At 36.6% G+C, this 23,023-nt stretch overlaps 2 protein-coding genes across 2 annotated transcripts; both read left to right on the top strand.

Moving 5' to 3' along the window:
- The first annotated feature begins 496 nt into the window (after positions 1-496).
- On the top strand, positions 497-5,365 carry LOC146949103 (Trypsin family protein). Its single transcript, XM_085745203.1, has 6 exons — positions 497-699; positions 1,541-2,054; positions 2,156-2,299; positions 3,261-3,501; positions 3,599-4,099; positions 4,720-5,365. The coding sequence occupies exons 2-6, from the start codon at positions 1,566-1,568 to the stop codon at positions 5,154-5,156; spliced, it is 1,812 nt and encodes a 603-aa protein (XP_085601329.1). The 5' UTR covers positions 497-699; positions 1,541-1,565; the 3' UTR covers positions 5,157-5,365.
- A 735-nt stretch (positions 5,366-6,100) lies between these two features.
- Positions 6,101-13,833, top strand: SR45 (arginine/serine-rich 45). Its single transcript, XM_085745204.1, has 12 exons — positions 6,101-6,400; positions 7,161-7,241; positions 9,327-9,415; positions 9,787-9,833; positions 9,918-9,998; positions 10,099-10,258; positions 10,353-10,590; positions 10,669-10,743; positions 10,846-10,962; positions 12,313-12,376; positions 12,454-12,488; positions 13,553-13,833. Exons 1-12 carry the CDS (start codon positions 6,210-6,212, stop codon positions 13,620-13,622), a joined length of 1,248 nt encoding a protein of 415 aa, XP_085601330.1. The 5' UTR covers positions 6,101-6,209; the 3' UTR covers positions 13,623-13,833.
- Positions 13,834-23,023: the final 9,190 nt, after the last annotated feature.

The following is a 23,023-nucleotide window of genomic DNA, read 5'->3' as shown; positions in this document are numbered from 1 at the left end:
TTGTTTTGTCAAGCCATATGATATATCATATACATTTTTTTTTTTGAAATAAGATATATATATATTTTTGGTGGTTGTCGAGGTTTGAACCCTGTACCTTGCATATATTATGCATTGTCCATACAAACTGAGCTAAACTCACGAGGACAGATATATATATATTTTTTAATAAAACAAGATATATTATCCACATTATATAAAAATTGTGTCGAATTAAATAATAAATTAAATTAAAGTAATAAAATAAATGAAAAAGAATAAACTAAAATGAAATGATATTTATACAACTATTTTTTACAATTTTTATGATAATTTTTTTTTTCGCACTCATATTATGATCTTTACTTTTTTTTTTTTGCTTTATGTTGTTTTGATTTTTTCATCAATACCTCATTTTCTTTACAAGTTTATATTGTCCCAAAAATTATCATTAAAATAGTCGTTAAAATAGCAAAACCCAAACTAAAAACATGCAATCTGTGTCGACACCCCTGCCCAGACGGACGGACAGACACTGAGCTGACTTTACTTTACCACATTTCTATGCAACTTTGCACCTCATTCATTCCTATGTCTTCTTGAAGATTCAACTTCAATTCAATCCATCTTCTCCTCTCTCACAATTCGAATTCAACTCTGTATATCAATGACGGAAGCTCTTCCACTTTCATCTTCACTTCTCAACTGACCACTAACACTGTGTATGTTCAAATCATGTTCTTTTTTCTGGGTTTTCATTTTTTTCATTCTTTTTGCTTTTTTACATATCTGGGTTTCTGTGTATACCTTCAAAATCTTGGCTTTATGTTTTTTTTAATGTTAAACTGAAAAACCATAAATACAACAAGGATATGCCTTTTTTTGTGGTTTGTTGACCTTGATTCGTTCATGGGAGCAAACAATTTTTTTTTTTTTTTGTGTTGATGAAATATTCTAAACTTGAGTCATGTTGTTTTGCAATGTTTTTAACATGCTTGAAACTTAGGTTAGCTTGTTTAATTATATTTTTCATGGTAAATTGATTAATTTAATCACTTTCCATGTGCTTGAATATGACAAATAAATTGTACTATAAAATTAGGTTCTGTTCCCAATTCCATTGAGGGAATTATTCTTTATTTATTTTATCTATTTATTATGTTAATTACTTGAAGTGTATTGTTTTCTTAAAAGAATGTGTTAATTTGATAAAAGAATGTGTTTTCTTAAATTGAGTGGGGAACATCATAATTATGCTCTACTTGAAGTTTATTGTTTTTGTTGCTGTGGTTGTTGATGCAATGAGTTGCTCCTAAACCATTTTTTTTTTGCATGCTTCTGTTATTATTACTTCTTTCAAACAACCTTTATTTATAAATTAGTATAAGTTTGTGTTGAATTTATCTCATGAGGTTCCCCTTTTTGATAGTAACATGTTTCTTTTGTACTAAAATAATTTATAGTTCTTTTGCCATAAATTAATGTTATTTCTCACTGTCATGAGTTTTGAATTAAACTAAAGGCTATATGTGCTAAATTGATTTTTTTGGGTTCAAAATAGAACATTGCTTTAGGTTAATCAAAAGATGGAGCGCCCAAGACTTAACTCGAGGGTTCGGTGTTCTGGTTCAACTCCCTCAGAAGAATCTGCTTTGGATCTTGAAAGGAACTGCTATGGTCATTCTAATCTACCTTCACTTAGTCCACCAACGCTACAACCTTTTGCTTCAGCCGGACAGCATGGTGAAAGCAATGCTGCTTACTTCTCATGGCCTAGCCGTTTGCCTGATGCCGCCGAAGAGAGAGCGAACTACTTTTTAAATCTACAAAAGGGGGTCCTACCTGAAACCCTTGGTCGTCTGCCGAAGGGGCAGCAGGCAACCACATTACTTGAGCTCATGACAATAAGAGCATTTCACAGCAAGATACTGCGTTGTTACAGCCTTGGAACAGCGATTGGCTTTCGTATTCGGAGAGGCTTATTGACGGATATTCCCGCCATTCTGGTGTTTGTTTCCAGGAAAGTTCACAAGCAATGGCTCAGCCCAATCCAGTGTCTTCCTACTGCCCTTGAGGTTCAGCTTTAACCTCATATACATAGTCTACATATATATATTTGTTGTGATCTCTAGTGTCTAATGCCGCAGTTAAAATAGATGTTTAATTTGTGAATCAGGGGCCTGGTGGAGTATGGTGTGATGTAGATGTGGTGGAATTCTCATATTTCGGTGCACCTGAGCCAGTTCCGAAAGAACAACACTATACAGAGATTGTGGATGACTTGCGAGGAGGTGATCCGTGCATTGGTTCAGGATCTCAGGTGTTTTTTTTTGCTCTCTTATTTAATGTTTCCTATGGAAACAAATCATCTGGTTTACAAAAGAATATTTTTGATTTGATTAATATCGCATGCATGTGATGATTAAAGAAGCATTTTTAGCCTAATACTTGGCAATCTCTTCCACTAAAAAATCAGAGTGTAATTACTGCACTACTGTCCTTAATTTATATCATATTCATATGTGGTTTTGTCCTAGGAAGCTTAGCCATGCCTACATGAGTCTAACTTTGCAGGTTGTGTATGCAATTTCAACAAAAGTGCATCCTGATATCTGTTTCTGTGGATGGACTTGACCTTCTATGATAGACTTGTGGATATATATAGCTATTAGATTCATAATTTCTTTAAATTTCAGACCTTAGATTTCAAGCTTCATCGTGTTATACGCAATATCTAGTGCTTCCTAGAACCTGTTTTTATATCTTTACATGTTTTTAATTCTCATATGGTACCTATAGAAGACGGATGTCTATTCCACTAAACTATGGTTTTAGTGTTTTAATTGGAACTAAACCTTAAATACGGTTTCCAATGCCTTCTTTTTGGCAATCTCATTATGCGAGTGTCACTTACCAGACATTTGGGAATATTTTCTTTCTTAACATCTTTCAGCCTAGTCTCTACCAAAATTTTCTGTCCCGACTTAACGATGAAATTTGGGAATATTTTCTTTCTTAACATCTTTCAGCCTAGTCTCTACCAAAATTTTCTGTCCCGACTTAACGATGAAAAATTCAGGGAGGCCAGAAATATAGATCATGTGGTTTTATTGGTCTTGTCAAAAGAAGTCAGTTGAGATATTTGAAAGTGAAATTACAGGGTCTGCAAAATCTCTTGCGATTGCCAGCGTTCAGAGTTAATAGCAATATTTCTCATTCTCATTTTTCTGCTCTATTTGGTGAATATATTCAACTTCTGACCACTTACTTCCTTGGTCCAGGTGGCAAGCCAGGAGACATACGGAACTTTGGGTGCCATTGTGAGGAGCCAAACAGGTAGCCGACAAGTTGGTTTTCTCACAAATCGTCATGTAGCAGTTGATTTGGATTATCCAAATCAAAAGATGTTTCATCCTCTTCCACCCACATTAGGCCCCGGGGTTTATCTTGGGGCGGTAGAGAGAGCAACTTCATTTATAACTGATGAGCTTTGGTATGGAATATTTGCCGGAATAAATCCAGGTAACATAATTTCAAAAGTCTGATTGATTTAATCTGATTACTTGCATTATTTTCGCTACACATACTCATCACATATCATGATGTGTTTCCCCTCCAGAGACGTTCGTGAGAGCCGACGGAGCATTCATTCCTTTTGCTGATGACTTCGACATGTGCACTGTTACTACCTCAGTGAGAGGTGTTGGAGATATCGGTGATGTGAAAATTATTGACCTACAGTCTCCAATTAGTACCCTTATTGGAAAACAAGTGGTTAAGGTTGGAAGAAGTTCTGGCTTGACCACGGGAATTGTTTTGGCATATGCCCTAGAGTACAATGATGAGAAGGGTATATGCTTTCTAACGGATTTTCTTGTTGTTGGTGAGAACCAACAAACTTTTGACCTCGAAGGAGACAGTGGAAGTCTCATCATGTTTAAAGGTGACAAAGGTGAGAAGCCACGACCAATTGGGATCATATGGGGAGGGACTGCTAATAGGGGCCGCTTGAAGTTAAAAGTTGGGTTACCTCCTGAGAATTGGACTAGTGGAGTTGATCTAGGACGTCTTCTTAATCTACTTGAACTTGATTTGATTACAAGTGATGAAGGACTTAGAGGTTTGTCTATCCTTCACTATCATCATCATCATCATCATCATCATCATCGTCATTATTTCAATCTATTATTCTCCAATAAGGGGTTCAAACTTTTATTAGGTTGTTTTGTTCTCATATATGAAATTGTGTTGATTTAATCTCATATGATTTAATAGGGTTTCAGTGTGTTTAGCTCTGCATTCATCAGCTGTTTTCTTAAATGTTTCAAAAACCGGATCGAACCATCTGGTTCAATCGGGAAACCGGCAAGTTCGCTGGTTGGTTTGATCCCGGTTGAACCATAGTTAAACACAGTTTGATTCAACCACACACACACACACACATTTTAAATTTAAAATTTATATTTTATTCGTCATTTGGTTCAACCGTGATCTCTGGTTCGATTTTTAAAGCATTGATTTTCTTGTTCAAAACCAACTAGCATAAAATCATTTTCTGTGGATCTATTATTTACTATATTCCTATATCCTAACAATGAAGATAGCATTGAAAATATGAAGATAATTCATATAGCAATAACATGGATAAATGTTGAAAACATTTTTCTATCAACTGATTAGGATTATCTTAATGAAGTGAAACTAGAGGTTAAATTCTAAAATCAATATCTTTTTGTGTAGTGGCGGTGCAAGAACAAAGGACTGCATCGGCTACATTTATGGGCTCTATTGTTGGTGATTCGTCAACTCCTGATGGTATGCATCCGAAAGATAGAGCGGAAGACAAATTTGAGCCACTTGGTCTTCAAATCCAGTCTATTCCCTTAGGAGTTGAACCTAACAGCCAGGAAATGAAACCATCGACCATGGAGGCTGAATTTAAATTAGAAGACGGGATCAAGGTAGGTGGTCCCAGTATTGAACATCAGTTTATTCCAAGTTTCGTCGGGCGGTCACCGTTGCACAAACACACCGTGCATGACAAAGCTGCAGCAACAGAGAATTTGTCTTCATTGAGGAATGACTGTAATGAAGATTTATGTGTTTCGCTGCAGCTGGGTGATAATGAAGCAAAAAGAAGGCGTTCTGAGGCATCTACTAGTACCGAGGAGCCTTGATTGAAACAAATTATTAGCTTAAGCTTGAAAAACTGACTTGTTATAACAGTTAATCACCCTGGAATGTGTTGTTTATGACCATTTTGGGATAATGTATTTATGATTTAGCAGCTTTGACAGAGGCAAATGGCAATGATATCATTGGATTTGGAACTCACATTATTAAGTTTTAAGTGAATTGTGGTCTTGGAGGGCCATTCAATTCTTAATATGGTTTAGTTTATGTTGTAAAGTTACTTTTCTCATTATCGTGTGCAGACTTTGCCAAGAATGTGATGACTTAGAACTGGCCTACAATGTTCTTAAGAAAGAATATGAATGCAAAAAGCCACCTCAAAAGTAGTCTTTTGTATTGAGCTAAAAAGGACTTGGTTTTACAGGAATCAAGTCCTATTTTCCCCGTCTCACTTGGCCTTCTAATCTTTCTTTTCGGCAAATTTTTTTAGGGGATTCTGTTCTCACCCCCTATAAATATTTTTTTGAAACTTAGTATTTGGTCCAAGGATCTGCTAATTTGAAGGACCAATCTCACCGTCTAACGGTGGAGGACTGGTTGAAGCATCCAAACCCGAAATTCAGAGAGAAACACACTTCTAAATTCCATCCACACCAATTTTTAAAAACCGCTCGTTCAAATGAGAAAAAAAAATAATTTTATTCAAATTTATTCATCCCACCTAGGAGAAGAAGAAATTATTTTTTCCGTCTGAAATATTAAATTGGAAGGGGTGTAATTTTCAAGAGTTGAGTGGAGCTAAAAGTAAGTCTCAAATTTTATTCTAATAAACTTGCATGGTACTTATGGTGGTTACTAGTTAGTATATGGTCTATGAATGAAATTAACCTATGAAACTCGGATAAATCCAACCCGACCCGTTCAAACTTCGTCCTGATCCATAACAAATGGGTAAAAATAAATACAATAAAAGAAAACTAAAATCTGTATCATTCATTCATTTTCTTTCTCTTCTTACCTCGATTCACTCCACACAAATCCAACACTTCACTACCAGCTAGGGTTTATCAAGGGTTTCACGCTCTCTCTCTTCAACAATGGCGAAACCTGGTCGAGCTCGTCGCTCACCACCGTCAGGTTCCGTCTCCGGATCTTCTTCTCTCTCCTCCTCTTCCCGTTCATCTTCTCGCTCTCGCTCCCGTTCCAGATCCTTCTCTTCCTCTTCTCGCTCTCCCTCCCGCAGTTCCAAGAGCCGCAGCCGTAGTCCTCCTCCTCCCAGACGCAAAAGGTACATCCATCCTTCGATTCAACTTTAATTCTTGCCAAATCGTTGAAATTTTGAACCGTTAGAGGAAAATCCTAGTCAATTTGATGTTTTACTATTTGTGTCTATTTATAAATTTGAATCGTATAGAACATACATGAGATTTTTTTCTTAATTTCGTTTTTATTTTTGTTGGGATTTTATGCTGCGAATGTGATAATTTTGAATTTTCATTAAGGTTTAGGTTTTCAATTAGGGGAAATTTGAAATGGAAATTTGGTTAGTTTTATGTCTTGGCCGAAATTAATGTTTAAGGAGCTCATACTATGATTTTATTGCCTGTGATTCCTATGCTAAATATGGTTAATCCGTCTACATTATATCGTTGTTTTAAATTGAATAGTGCAAAAATCAGATTTGTTTTGGTTCAATAATTTGTGGGAGTAATTTTCATTTTGCTGGTTTAAGTTTGATTATAGTATAAAAAAATGGTGGAAACTAGACTTGGGTTGTTTGGTCATGTAGAGAGAAAGCCTGTTGATTTTGTAGCAAGGAGATAGATCAGATGGAGGGTAGGCAAATTACTAGAGGTAGAGGAAGACCTAGAAAAAGTATAAGAGAAACTTTTAGGAAAGATTTAGAGGTTAATGAGTTGAATCCAAATATGCTGTGATAGAACATTATGCCGTAATTTTATCCATGTTGGGATAAGGCTTCGTTGTTGTTGTGTGGCTAACTTGTAGACCAGATTGATATGGTAGTAATTTGCTTTTGTGCTCTGTAGTTCTGCTGAACCAGCAAGGCGAGGTCGTTCTCCTCCTCTTCCTCCACCTCCACAGTCTAAGAGACCTTCTCCTCCCCCAAGGTAAACTCATTTCAAATTTGCTATTTCAGCCCTTTTTTATACGACACTTCTTGTATTTGTGTCCCTCATGGAGATGGAGACTGGGAATTCTCATTACTAATCATATTTTTTATATGCCATATCTTGACGGAGATATGAAATTATTCTTTCATTTTTGCTTTTATATACCATATCTTGACTCTTGTTGAAGTTTAGCACGGTATGTCTTGTTAGGTAATAAGATACAAACTAGTAGTGAAACACCGCAGTAGCCAACTTATATTGTCAACTGTTAACAGTCTACTATATGTTGAGGTCATCACCGACTAAAGTGATATATGTAAGATGGCCAGGGATATGCATTATATACAAGGTTGTCAAAATTGAGATTCTGCATAGGCTTAGAAAAGGGGTAAAAGATTGTAAAACGTGAGATCACGAGACAAAGGATTGTAATATAAACATGATAATAAAATTATTTAATTAATAAATATAGTAATATTGCTTTTAAAACTCAAGTCAGAATTTTGATGTTTATTTTGAAGTTATTGTATTGTTGAAATTTCTAAATTTATTTTATATTTGAATGTAATTATAGACGAAGGGATATAATAGAACATTATAGCACAATTATAAAAAATCCTAGTCACATGTTAGCAAGAGATATAAGGCTTAGATAGATCTTATAAAACTTAGGCAATCCTCAACATACATGCTCGTTTTGTGTCGTTAAGTTGAATTTGCCCAAAATTTAAGATGGTATCTTAGATCTGATGTTCGACCACCAACTATATTGGCCACACTCCAAACGCAGTAGTGCTGGGTGCGAGGATGATGTGTATTAGAAAAACAGCGTCCGCCAATTACTAGAGATAGTGCTTGATAAGGTCTTATGAAAGCATGGTCTCTCCGCACTTTATAAATTAGTTTTGTGGGGTCGAGTTAGTGTTGGGTGGTAAAGAACCAACACGAGATTAAAATAAGTGTAGCGGAGATGAGAATGTTGCATTGAATGTGTGGTATGAGTGGACATGATAGAATTAGAAATGACAATATCAGAGAGAGAGAGAGAGAGTTGGAGTAGCACCTATTGTAGAATAGATGGTAGAAACTCAGCTTAGGTGGTTTGAGCATGTAGAGAGAAGATCTTTAGATTCTTTAGTAAAGAGAGTAGTCAAATCACTAGACGCAGAGGAAGACCAAGAAATACTATAAGAGCAACTACTAAGAAGGAACTCGAGATTAATGAGTTGGATAGGGATATGATATATGATAGAACATTATGGCGGTATTTGGTCTATGTAGCGGACCCCACTTAGTGGGATAACTTATAAGGCTTGCTTGGGATAAGGCTTGCTTGTTGTTGAGGGGTTTAGTTAGTTCCAATTTCCAAAAACCAAATAAACATTTTACAATACAATTGAAATCCAAAAAAAAAGGCCAACATCCGAGTTTCAGGGATAAAGGAGAAAAAAGCTAGACAACTGCGGGTCTCAGTTAAACTACTAAGAAACAATTGTATTAGTTTCGACCACAAACTAGTGGCACAGCAGACAAGCAGAGGCTTAAACTGGAAATGCAAGGCAGAGGTTATGAACCTGTGGCAGACAACTCTAAGAGTCCCAAACCAAGAGTTTGAGCGAGGAAGAATGAGGGCTTGATGGGTCTGTTGAAGGTTAGACGAGACTTGAGAGAAGACCAATAAGTTTAGCTAGTTGCAGAAGAGGGTTAAATGTTTTTTCATTCCCAACTGTGTTGCACAAGCACAACCCAAATTAGTGTTTGTGCATAGGTTCATAACTTGAAAACATATAATCCAATGTGTCTGATTTCATTCAGCGATCGCACAAGTCTGTGACTCTACGATCTGTTATGGGAACAGGATTTAGATGAATTTGTACCCAATTTTTAAAATACTGAATATACATTGTTTAAATTTGTTTTTATAATTTTCAGTGCGGACTTTTTTCATCATATCTTTAAGATGTGGTAAATTTGTTAAATTTTTTATTTCTCATCTCACATATAAAATCAACTATTGACAAGTTTTCTTTCGATTTGTAACTTCTATCTTTTGCTATGTTTACTTATCATGCTTCATCTCAGGAAACCTTCTCCTGTACGTGAGTCTCTTGTTCTCCACGTTGAGAAACTCAGCAGGAATGTCAATGAAGGCCATTTGAAAGAAATTTTCAGTAAGTTAAACTCTTTCACTTCTGCTTTCGTCTTCAACTGTGAATAGAGATACATTTTTCATTTGAAACCAGTGTCTCATGGTATTAGGATCCAGAATTTAAGCCCAATGCAATTTTCTGTTTCTTTTATTTTATTTTTGATTCATTGACATTAAATTGTCACTTTTTGTCATTTATACTTCAATATAAGTATTCATATTATTAACTGGGAGCATAGTTGCTACATATTTATGCATACATTCTTGAAATATCAATAATCGAGAGAAACTTTTTAGTAGCCTCTAGTAGCTTGTATGTGTAATTGGAAGGGAACTTTTAGTGACCCTTATATCTTAAGGAGCTCATATCCTCTTTTGCTGACCTGTTTTCAGGTAATTTTGGTGAGGTTGTAAGTGTGGAGTTGGTGATGGATAGAGCTGTAAGTTTACATTTAATTTGGCATCATAGTTCTAGAAGAATTTAGAGTTGTAGGTTTTTAAATTTCTTTTCAAAAACTTTCCAGGTTAATCTTCCAAAAGGATATGGATATGTGCATTTCAAGACAAGAGGGGAAGCTGAAAAAGCATTATTGTACATGGATGGTGTAGGTTGCTTTTTCCCGAGTTGGATTAATTTCCACAATCAAGCTTGTCGGCTGCCGCATTTGGAAATTGATGCCTTTGTTGTTTTTTTTTGTTATGCAGGCCCAAATAGATGGCAATGTCGTTAAGGCAAGATTTACTCTACCTCCAAGACAGAAAGCTTCACCACCCCCAAAAGCCGTTGCTCCAAAGAGAGATGCACCCAGGACTGAAAATGCTGGTGCAGAAGTTGAAAAAGATGGGCCAAAGCGTCCAAGAGAATGTATATGCTTGATATTTGTTGAACATTATTTGTTTTATATTTATCATATTGGTGGTTTTCATATTGGTATTGAACTAACTATTCATGATACCAGCTTCTCCTCGGAGAAAACCTCCTCCCTCACCACGAAGAAGATCTCCTGTGCCTCGAAGAGCTGGATCTCCAAGACGACCAGAATCTCCTCGCCGCCGTGCTGATTCTCCTGTTCGTCGTCGATTAGACTCTCCTTATCGTCGTGGAGCTGGAGACACACCTCCTAGGAGGAGACCTGTGTCTCCCGGAAGAGGTCGTTCTCCATCTCCACCACCAAGGCGCCTTAGATCCCCTGCAAGGTTGGCTTGTGATTGCATGCATGTTTTTTATATACAATTTCAGTATACAGCCGACTCGATTAATTTTCATTTTTGTAGGGTATCACCTCGAAGGATGCGTGGAAGCCCAGGCCCAGGTCGGAGACGTTCTCCTCCTCCACCTCCAAGACGCCGGTAACCATATTTTGAGTGCTTATTTTCCTCGATTATTGTTTTTCAATTTTCATTTTAACATGCCATTGATTGCTCATTGGAAAAATAAATGTTTTTTTATAGTTCACCTCCTAGACGAGCCCGTAGTCCTCCTAGAAGATCTCCAGTTGGTCGTAGGCGTAGTCGCTCTCCAATACGTAGATCTGCACGCTCACGCTCAAGATCATTCTCACCTCGCAGGTAATTTTTTCACATGCAATATCTCAGTTCTCTAAAATGATGTTTTTTTTTTTTTTGTGCATAATATTATTTTGGGAAAATTACAATGACCTCCCCTAAGGTTCAGTTAGATGACACATACCACCCCTCTAGTTTCAATAATACAGCAACCTCCCCTCAATCTAACTCTGTTAACTATCTGTTTAATTCAGAAAAGAAAGCCTCACAAACTAGCAATAGGGTTTACTTCAAAAAAAAAAAACTAGCAATAGGGTAGAGCGTGGACATCCTTGCTGCTATGAATTCCAATCTCGAAACTTATGGAATGCATTAGCGCCGCTGGAACCAATTAAGCCTAACATTATTAAACAAAATTCTTCATTGATGGCAACAAGCAGTTGTGTAGTGGCAGTGTATTCCCCTTCAACATGTTTTTAGTTAATACCTATTAATCATAACACTAGAAAACTAATATATATGTACCTTCCCTCAAAATACATATACCTTCCTATATTTTTCCTTGTCCTAGAATTCATTCTCATAATTTTATCTTTAAATTCTGGTAATCAACATCAACTTTCACACTAAAAATATCAAATTTGAAGTCCATCTAACCCCTTTTTTCCAAACACTCCAGAGGCTCACTTGAAAAGAGTTAAGTAAATAATTCACTGTTCTATGGGATGAGGATATCTTCATAGGAAATCAATTGAATGGCCAAAGATGGTGAAAACTTCAATTTCATGTTTGTTTGTATTTTAACGGAGAGATAACGGTGTCAAAAGAGAAGGGAGATATTTGTTTATTCATTGAGAATTTAAGGGAGGTCACTGTCTATTTTAAAAATAGAGGGGGTGTCTGTCATTTAAAGAAAACTCAGGAGAGGTGAATGTATTTTTCCCTATTATTTTGATAGAAGCATAAAATAAAGCGTTGGATGTCAATGAGCATGTGAACATATGATGTTTGGACCCGAGGTGTTTTGTAGTTATCCAAAATTTGACATTCCCTTGAATGGTCATGTATGTAGTCCTTAGTGAAGATTTAATTGATGCTTATTATGTAGGACTGAATATTTTATGAAATGAAAAATGAATTTTTTACGTGATATAATAATGGCAGAAGAGTTGGGGATTACGATCTTGTTTCTTAGGAATCAAGGTTCCTTAAAAAAAAATCTTGTTTCTTAGGAAGAAATGCTTATTTTACAGAATACTTCCAGTGTCCACCAACATTTGTAGTGCACATGATCCATAAATGCAAAGTTTTAATACTGTTTCTGCATTTCTAGTCATGTTTTGATTGATTGAACTTTGCATGATAATACTTTGAAAATGTACTAACGCCTAGGTAAAATTTACTTATTGACAGAGGTCGACCACCTATGAGACGGGGAAGGTCATCATCTTACTCTGATTCGCCAAGTCCTCGCAAGGTTTGTGGCTTTTACTTGGTGTATATGTCATTATTTTACATGGTCAATGATTCTAACATTCATAACTTTGACAACAGGTTTCCCGGAGATCTAAGAGTCGCAGTCCAAGAAGGTAATGTTACAATATTTGATATAATGGTTTTCTTGTCTAATATTTTTTGTTATTATTTTTATTTGTTTGGTAACATTCACTACCATCTTTTCTTCTATTCTGCTTACAATCTCCGGTGCCTTTTTTTTTTGGTCAAGTAGCCTAGTGGCTAGAATTCACCTTTTTCAAGGTGAATAAGTGGGGTGTCCGGGGTTCGAACCCCGGCCCCTGCATATATCAATGCATGTCCCTGCCAACTGAGCTATGCTCACGGGGACATCTCCGGTGCCTTTTTATTAGTTACTTCTGACACATTTATCATTACCGTATTTTTTTAACTTGTTTATAATGCAATCATTATGACCTCAAACAAGATCATGATAAGATTCAAGTTGTTTTGAAGAATTTCTACTGGCGACTCTTTTTTGGAGAACCTTTAAAAATATAATGAAATGAAACAGCACTATTTAAAGCTTGAAAGTTGTAATGACCAAATGCAATTGAATGAGCAGCATCTTTTTTGGTGCCTGTCAGACTCCTACTTTCTCCCGAATTTAAGCCGGAATTTTGCCGCCTAACTTTGGTGTTTCAATGTTCAAACACAGCACAAGGATGCATTCTTAAGTAGATGTTCATATGCTTAGGATTGATATCATATCACTCTCCTCAATTGGCATTTTAAGCCATTGGATTTTGTGTTCCATGGTTTTTGAATGACATTCTCGTATCAAATTCAGCTATGCTATAGCGCTATGGACAGATTGCAGATCGCAAACGATAGTGGGTTACAACAGATTAGATTTTAAGAATGGATGTTATCTTATTTCAGTCCATCCCGCTCCATTCCACCTTATACCACCAATTAAAATATACCCTTGTTCGAAGAGTTGGCATTTGTACATTTTCATTAAAGGATGTTTTGTCATCAGTAATGACAGCTTTAAATTTAACTTTGTAAATTTGCTTAGAATCACGTTTGATTTAATTACAATAATATTGCATCGTTGTTTCTTTCAATTTTATGGTTTTATGATCTGCATCTTCATTTTGGATTCTTTACTAATGTAAACTGCCTTCTAATTCAGGCCTTTGAAAGGACGAGCCAGTAGCAACAGTAGCAGCAGCAGTTCACCACCCCCAGCTCGCAAACCATAGATAATTCCTGTATATCTACTGTCTCTATATTGATACATTTATCAGGATTGTGTATCAGCAACGAGAAGTTATTCTAGGTTAAGGTGTTAAGGGATATTTGTCGCATTTCTTCATGGCTGTCTGTTTTCTAACATATTTTCAAATTAGTGATTTATGTAGTTTGAAAACTGTGTTTCACTTTATTAATCTGCATTTCGGTTGATTTTTGCAATGCTGTTCTGAAATACAAAATTTGGGAGACGGTATTTTTAGCCTCTTGCACCTTGACAATTAGAATTGAATATTGGTTGAATCTCTTCTAGAAATCCTGTGGAGTTCTATGTAATTGACAATTTGAGTGTGCAAATAATGTGTATGTTTGGTGTGGATCTAGTTAGAATTTTTTGTATCAATGCTTTTTAGAATTAGTAGGAAATGCCAAACTTAGGTGAGCTATTTGTCTGACTGCACCTGTTTGCTTCTGCGTTTTCCTTAAAACCATGGAAATTCACCACGTTAACGCAAAAATTTCAAATGCTAACTTCTTGAATTCATGGCACTTTTGCTTTAGAAATCCTGTAGCCGTGCATTTGTTGGTTGCAACTGCCAAACCAAACAGGCATATGATAATGCAATGCCTTGCACGCCATTTATAAATTTACGATTTTAAATGTTTTTCTGTATTGAATTGCAGAGTTTGAAAATTGTTAAGTAATTAGAAGATCTTTTCTACCCTCACGGTTTTAAAAAAATCCTGCACGTTAACTTATGAAATAGTTTTGGGATGAATATTAGGAGCGCTCCCTAAATGAACCACGATAAATTTAATGAAATTCGTGTTCAGAAAATGCCTCTTATATGTTCAACTTTTCTTATTCTTCATAGCATCACAAGAGGTAATTCAACTTGGGACGCTATTGGATGGGAAATGCGGACATGCCTCTCGGTTAACCCATGCTGGTTCTAGTGTTAAAAATTTATATTATGTAATGCACTTAAAAAAAATGGTTTTTTCAAATTTGATGTCAAACATATGGTGTTTAATAGACAAACATGAGTGAGGGAAACCAATGTGCAAATTTCTTGGCCAAGCTTGGTGCCTCGTCGAACAATGCCTTCGTGTGTCATGACTCTCCACCATCGGAGCTCTTACCTCTCATCCGGAATGATGCTACTGGAGCCTTCTATTTGAGGCTTTAGTTCTCCTTTTGTTTTTGTTTCTTTTCTTCTTTTTTCCTTTGCTTTTTAGCCTTTGTAACAAAAAAAAAAAAAAAAGACAAACACGAGGAAATAAATAATAATGGTGTGTAGTCTACGGAGCACTAACACATACATGACTAGACACTACTCTAACAATGACACGTGAAACTCACTTGGGCTGGTCTCAGCTTCGATTCTCCTTAATAGTGATATTTTTTTTATTGTTTCATTTCTTTAAACTTTTACTATTGAGGAACATTTCTACGTGTGTGTATATAGGAGTGATTTTAGTTTGAATATTGTTTCTCAATATTCATTTCAAACTTAATGTATTTTTTGAAATTTAAGGAGTATAAATTATATACAAGTGTAAATTTTAAATCAATTATACATTTATTTGAGTGATTTTAATTGAACTAGTATAGTGACCCGTGCCAAGCACGGGAAATAAAAAACTTTTTTGATCAAATGTATAGATTTTATATTATGTTATCTTAAAATTATAAATGTGGTTATAATTTAAATTTGATATGGAAAAAAATATCATCTTAATGTTGTTAATTTTGTATATATTTTGAAATATCTAAACATTGCACATAACGATTAAAGTATTTGGATTTATACTTATACTAATTATTTGTAGTATAAGATGTACTCATTGTTAAACTTAGCATATGTAATATTTATGCAAAAATACGCCGACGTACTGTATATTATTATTTGTTGACATAATATATTTTATTAATCATAAAAACTAAGAAGATTATATTTTTTTTATATAATAGTCAGTGTCAGATGTATACCCATAGCCTGTGAATGCAAACGTTAAATTTTTTATGGGTGTGTCTAAATATAGTTTGGGCTACAGAAACGTCGATTGTTATTTGTTTTTATTTTTTACAAAACCAATGGTCTAATGTAAATTTGTATTTTGGGGTAACAACGATGTAAAAAAAAAGTTCTGCGTACTGTTATACCTGAAAAGTGCATCAATTAAAAGTCAATGGCAAGAGGATCTGCTTATAGAAGTTGCATGTCCTGTAATGACCAATACGTAGACATGGCAACGGGGCGGACCGGGGGCGGGTTTGAGAATCCCCGTCCCCGCCCCCGCTTCCATGCACCCGTACCCGCCCCCGCCTCCGTCCCCAAACCATATCAGGGGTAAAAATTGAACACCCAACCCCGCCCTCAACTCCCGGGTCCGCCCCCACCCCCACCCGCGAAAACTTTATTTTTTATAAAATATTTAAAAAATGCATATTTTTTTCATTTTTTCATAGCAACAAAAACACAATAATTATATTAATAATTATTTATCTAATAAACTTTTTTCAAAAGAGCAAAATAATTATAATAAATATGTTCTAAAGAGTAATATTATATTAAAATAGGTTGGTACTTATGGAAATAAGATTATAAAATTTAAGAAAGAAAGTTTTAAAAAATGGGTGCGGGGCGGGGGTGGGTGCGGGGCGGGAGTAAGCATACCCCGCACCCGCCCCCGTACTAAAACTCCAAATTTCCCCCACACCCGTACCCGCACCCGGTTAAATCGGCTTTTCCCCGTTAAATTCGGGGCGGAGGCGGGTTTGTTGCCATGTCTACCAATACGCCTTACAAAGATATTAAAAAAGAAAAACGACTTTCAAACAATACGTAACTTTAGTGTTTTAAATTATAGCAACAACAATTCTAAAACATAGCCAATGATCATACTTTTTGAAAAACTTCACGATACACAACATTTTTGGTTTCCTTGCAAACATTATTATCTTCATCCAAAATGAGCAGCTTCAAATCTTTTCTAGAAGTAACTCGAGAGACAACAACATAGAGTTGTCCATGCGTGAACACGAGCTTAGGAAGATAAACTCCCACTCGAGATAAAGATTGACCCTGACTTTTATTTATTGTCATCGCAAAACAAAGCGTCAATGAAAATTGCATGCGTCTGAATTTGAAGGGTAGTTTTGGATCACTCGAAATAAGATTCATCATGGGAATGAATACCCTGGTACCTGCCCTTTCTCCTGTAATTACAGTAGCAACTACCGTGCTCTTCCCTAGATGTGTAACTGTCAGCCTCGTACCATTACACAGTCCATTGGCCTGATCGATGTTTCTCATCAGCATAGCCGGACATCCCACCCTTAGTTTCAACTGGTGATTTGGAATTCCAGAGCTCTTAATACCATTAAGAAATTCTGTTGTGAAATACTCGCTTTGGACATCATAATTTTCACACGATCGACAAATAGAATCAGAGTTTAAATACTCTTTCTCTTCACTTGGAATCAGCGACATCATATATTCGTTAACATGCTCAACTGAATCAAGCGTTGGTGCGATTATTCCCCTTTCTTGGAAAAATAGATGGTCACCAATGTTATCATTCAAATCAGGATACACAAAGTTTATAATTGACATCCACGGATTTGTTGTGTCCGATATGAGCAAATATTCAGGAATTTCTACCTTCATTTCACCATTCTCATCTGAAGCGTCATTGTCGTCTCCAGTTGAGAGTATCCACTTGCCAAAATTAGGAATTTCTTCCTGCTCTGCAGGTACCAAAGATGCACCCAATCTCATATTAACTGTAACGCCTGTCTTAATTATTTAATTAATTCGATGAAGTTTAGAATATATTTATAAATATATGCTTATATGATTTATAATTTGAGTAATTTATGTGATTTATGATTTGAGTAAGTTATACGATTTATGAAGAAATTATGTGGAGTATATGATGTTGTGAAGTTGTTATGTTGGTGTGACTTATTTTATTATTAAATAAAATAAGATATTAGAAATAAAATAAAAATATTAGAAGTTGGGCTGTGAGGTGGAAAGAGTAAGTTTATAGGTGAGATGAGTAATAAGAGTAAATAAATAATACAGACATAAGTGGGAAACGTTTTTACGTGAAACGCTTTTGGAGAAAAGGGAGAAAAGTCAGAAGAGGAGAACCAGAGGGAGAGGCTATCGATTCTGCAATTACAAGGTAAGGGTGAGACTAATTTTCAATATTATTAAGGGTATAATTCTATAGGATGAATTTAGCATGATTAGGTTAAGTTTTGGTGAGAATTGGGAATTAGGTTAGGATCAATTTTGATGAATGAATCAAGAACAGATGTTAGATTGATGCAAAATTAGTGTACATACCTTAGATATGACTTAAGATGATAATTAGATGCTATTTGGATGAAGGAATCGTGAATATAGGTGAAAAGTTGTGATTTTTAGGTTTCTGGCCGTACTGACATTCATCGCTCGCACCTGCGAGCAAGAACACTCGCATCTGCGAGCTAGAACCCAGAACTCGCAACTGCGAGCAATGCAACTCGCAACTGCGAGTGACCTGTGAGCTCGCAACCGCGAGCAGAATAACTCGCCACTGCGAGTAAATACGTAGGAACCCAGAATGCACACTTTGCTCGCCATTGCGAGTGAAGTTACTCGCCACTGCGAGTTAGGCTGTTAGTTGCCAAAAATTGTCCCGATGCGATCCTTTCGCACGTGTAGTCTTGAGATGACCTTAGAAGTAAGTTAGAGAGCTGTTTAGGATGCTTTCATAAGCTCCAGAAGTCTGTTATGGTGACTGACACTAGAAGTGTTGCTGCATGAATGCTATAATGATGTTTTATGATATTTATATTGATGTAATTAATTCTTTATGTGAATGTTAACACATTCAAGCGTTGTTAATTGTTGTATGTTGCTGCTGTTTTCTGTTGTCGACTGTTAGTGTCTTGAGGTTGCATGAGTCGGTCTATGTTGTTGGAATTTAAGAAGTCGTCCATGATTTATGAGTCGTATGAGTTGTACACGTCGTTGTCTAAGTTGTTGGAAGTTGAGTTCATTGCATACTCATTAAAGTTGGGGGCTTTAGGCCCGGCAGCCTTTGTGCTCATTAAAGTTGGGGGCTTTAGGCCCGGCAGCCTTTGTGCTCATTAAAGTTGGGGGCTTTAGGCCCGGCAGCCTTTGTGCTCATTAAAGTTGGGGGCTTTAGGCCCGGCAGCCTTTGTGCTCACACGTTGAAGAGCCTATTATGCTCATTTTGTTGCTGATTGGTACCACATGCATTTGCATATCAAGAAGTTCATGATGTCTAAGTTGTCGAGTTGTTGTCGAGTTGATAGAGTTGCATGGTCAAGGATGAGTCGTGTTGTTAGGTTGTTGTTGAGTTGATAGAGTTGCATGGTCAAGGATGAGTTATGTCGTCAAGTTGAGAGTTAAGTTGATTATGATTTGTGATGAAAATTAGTAATGGTATTTGATGATCGTATTTGTTATGTAATGAAAAATATGCCAATTGTTAATTGTTGATATGTTATTAATGTTTAAGTTGTTAAATGCATTTTATTGGATTATATGCTTAATGTATTGATTATGAAATCTCACCCCTTCTGCGTATATGTTGCCTCGACCGTGGGTAATGTGCAGGTAATAAAGATTAGAGGCGTTCGTGAGTGGACTCCTCAGTTGGTGTCTAGGTGCTCTGATACGTAACGGGATGGGGGCTTGCTTTTACTTCTATTCCTTACGTGTCTCTTTTATGAACTAATTTATGAGATTTTCCAATAAGGCCTGCGTGCCAAGACTTTAAAATGTTGAACTATTTTCCGCTGCAATAGTTTAAGATATTTCATGATGTTGAATTTGAAAGATAATCATTATTATCCATTTTATGATTTAAATGAAGTATGTGACATTCCGTTGTGATCAAAATACTCTGATTTTAAATGAAATTTTTATGTTGGGAAAACGGGGTGTTACAATTGGTATCAGAGCAGGTCGGTCCGTCCGGCCAAGTAGTTGAGTCGCGTAGTGTCATTTTACAGTTTTGTACTGTATTTAAGTTGTCCTGTTTGTTGTTTGTTGTTTAACCCTTAGTATGAACTGGTTGGAGTACAACCATGTTCGTACTAATTGTTTTAGTAAGTCGGTGTACTCTTCTTCAGCCGAAGAAGAAAGTGGAGCAGAGTTTTTGTCTACTAAGCAGCTGAAGCAGTTAGCACGTGATGGAATTTTGATGTTTTCGTTGATGGCGTCACTATCTATTGAGAATTAAGCAGTGAGTGATAAGTTGCAAATTGTGTGAGGATTTCCCGAAGTTTTCCTGAAGAGATTGTTGGTTGATCTTACCGGCACATTAGGAAGTGTCTGCCGCCGGAGAGAGGTCGAATTTTCTATTGATCTTGTTCCGGGAACAAAGCCTGTGTCAATGACACCTTATCGTATATCAGCTTCTGAGTTGGCTGAGTTGAAGAAACAGTTGGAAGATTTGATGGATAAAAAGTTTATTAGACCAAGTGTTTCACCTTGGGGAGCGCCAGTGTTGATAGTAAGGAAGAAAGATGATAGTATGAGGTTGTGCAATGATTTCCGACAGTTGAACAAAGTAACTATAAAGAATAGGTATCCACTTCCTAGAATTGATGACTTGATGGATCAGTTAGTGGATGCACGTGTATTCAGCAAGATTGACTTGAGGTCGGGTTATCACCAGATTAAAGTAAAAGATGAAGATAAGCAGAAGACGGCTTCTAGGACACGATATGGACATTATGAATATAAGGTGATGCCTTTTGGTGTTAGTAATGTGCCTAGTGTGTTTATGAATCACATTTTTCATGCATTTTTGGATAGCTTCGTGGTTGTGTTCATCGATGATATGTTGATTTACTTTAAGACAGAAGAAGAACATGCGGAACGTTTGAAGATTGTCTTGCTAGTGCTGAAAGAGAAGAAGTTGTATGCTAAATTGTCTAAGTGTGAATTCTGGTTGAATGAAGTAAGTTTTCTTGGCCATGTTATTTCTGGTAGTGGTATTGCGGTCGATCAGTCTAAAGTTGAAGCAGTGTCACAATGGGAGACTCCTAAGTCAGTTACAGAGATTAGAAGTTTTTTGGGTTTAGCAGGTTACTACCGAAGATTTATAGAAGGATTTTCTAAGTTGGCACTTCCGTTAACGCAGTTGACGTGTAAAGGTAAAACCTTTGTGTGGGATGTTCATTGTGAGAACAATTTTAATGAATTGAAGAAGCGTTTGACGACGACTCCAGTTTTGATTTTGCCGAGACCTGATGAACCTTTTGTGGTGTATTGTGATGCGTCCAAGTTGGGCTTAGGCGGTGTGCTTATGCAAGATGGTAAAGGGATTGCTTATGCATCAAGACAGTTGAGAACTCATGAACGAAACTATCCTACTCATGACCTTGAGTTAGCTGCAGTCGTATTTGTCCTTAAGATTTGGAGACATTACTTGTATGGTTCGAGATTTGAGGTGTTTAGTGATCACAAGAGCTTGAAGTATTTGTTTGATCAGAAAGAACTGAATATGCGACAGCGGCGGTGGCTCGAATTGTTGAAGGATTATGACTTTAGTTTGAATTACCATCCGGGTAAAGCTAATGTTGTTGCGGATGCCTTCAGTAGGAAGAGTTTACATATGTCTGCTATGATGGTGAAGGAATTTGAACTACTTGAACAGTTTAGAGATATGAGCTTAGTTTGTGAAATGTCGTCTCGGAGCGTTAAGTTAGGAATGCTGAAAATTGATAACGATTTCTTGAAAAGTATTAGAGATGCACAGAAGGTTGATGTTAAGTTTATGGACTTGTTGGTTGCTAGTAATCAAACTGAAGATGGTGACTTTAAAGTCGATGATCAAGGTGTGTTGAGGTTCCGAGGTAGGATTTGTATTCCAGACAATGATGAGATAAAAAGGATGATTCTGGAAGAGAGTCATAGGAGTAGCTTGAGCATTCATCCGGGAGCTACAAAGATGTATCATGATTCAAAGAAGCTGTTTTGGTGGTCAGGATTGAAACGTGATGTGGCACAATTTGTGTACTCTTGTTTGATTTGTCAGAAGTCGAAGGTAGAGCATCAGAAACCTGCTGGGTTGATGACACCGTTAGATGTACCAGAATGGAAATGGGATAGTATATCCATGGATTTTGTGACAAGTTTACCGAATACTCCTAAGGGAAATGACGCTATTTGGGTGATTGTTGACAGATTGACGAAGTCGGCACATTTCCTTCCGATTAATATTAGTTTTCCTGTGGCTCAGTTGGCAGATATTTATATTCGAGACATTGTGAAGCTGCATGGTGTTCCTTCGAGCATTGTGTCAGATAGAGACCCACGATTTACTTCTAGATTTTGGAAGAGTTTGCAAGAGGCTTTAGGTTCTAAGTTGAGATTGAGTTCGGCTTATCATCCTCAGACAGATGGTCAGTCGGAAAGAACGATTCAGTCACTTGAGGATTTGTTGAGAGTATGTGTGCTTGAGCAAGGTGGAACTTGGGATAGTCATCTTCCGTTGATAGAGTTCACTTATAATAACAGCTATCATTCAAGTATTGGGATGCACCTTTCGAGGCTTTGTATGGTCGGAGGTGTAGGACTCCGTTGTGTTGGTTTGAGACAGGTGAAAGTGTGGTTTTAGGACCAGAAATTGTTCAACAGACTACTGAGAAGGTGAAAATGATTCAAGAGAAGATGAAAGCGTCGCAGAGTCGACAGAAGAGTTACCATGATAAGCGTAAAAAGGACCTAGAGTTTCAAGAGGGAGACCATGTGTTCTTGAGAGTTACTCCAACGACCGGTGTTGGTCGTGCATTGAAGTCAAAGAAGTTGACTCCAAAGTTTATTGGTCCTTATCAGATATCTGAGAGAATTGGCACGGTGGCTTATAGAGTTGGCTTACCACCGCATTTATCGAATTTGCACGATGTGTTTCACGTGTCGCAGCTGAGGAAGTATGTTCCAGACCCGTCCCACGTGATACAGAGTGATGATGTGCAAGTTAGAGACAACCTTACGGTGGAAACTTTACCTTTGAGGATTGATGATCGCAAGGTAAAGATGTTGAGAGGCAAGGAGATACCTCTAGTGAGAGTGGTTTGGAGTGGAACGACTGGCGAAAGCTTGACGTGGGAGCTAGAGAATAAGATGCGGGAGTCTTATCCAGAGTTGTTTGCTTGAGGTAAATTTTCGAGGACGAAAATTCTATAAGTTGGGGAGAGTTGTAACGCCTGTCTTAATTATTTAATTAATTCGATGAAGTTTAGAATATATTTATAAATATATGCTTATATGATTTATAATTTGAGTAATTTATGTGATTTATGATTTGAGTAAGTTATACGATTTATGAAGAAATTATGTGGAGTATATGATGTTGTGAAGTTGTTATGTTGGTG

Source organism: Medicago sativa, chromosome 2, assembly GCF_051527215.1.
Source record: "Medicago sativa cultivar Bolivia chromosome 2, Bolivia_mono, whole genome shotgun sequence".
Lineage (NCBI taxonomy): Eukaryota > Viridiplantae > Streptophyta > Magnoliopsida > Fabales > Fabaceae > Medicago > Medicago sativa.
The sequence above is the reverse complement of the archived record's forward strand: the minus strand, read 5'-3'. Positions and strand labels throughout refer to the sequence as shown.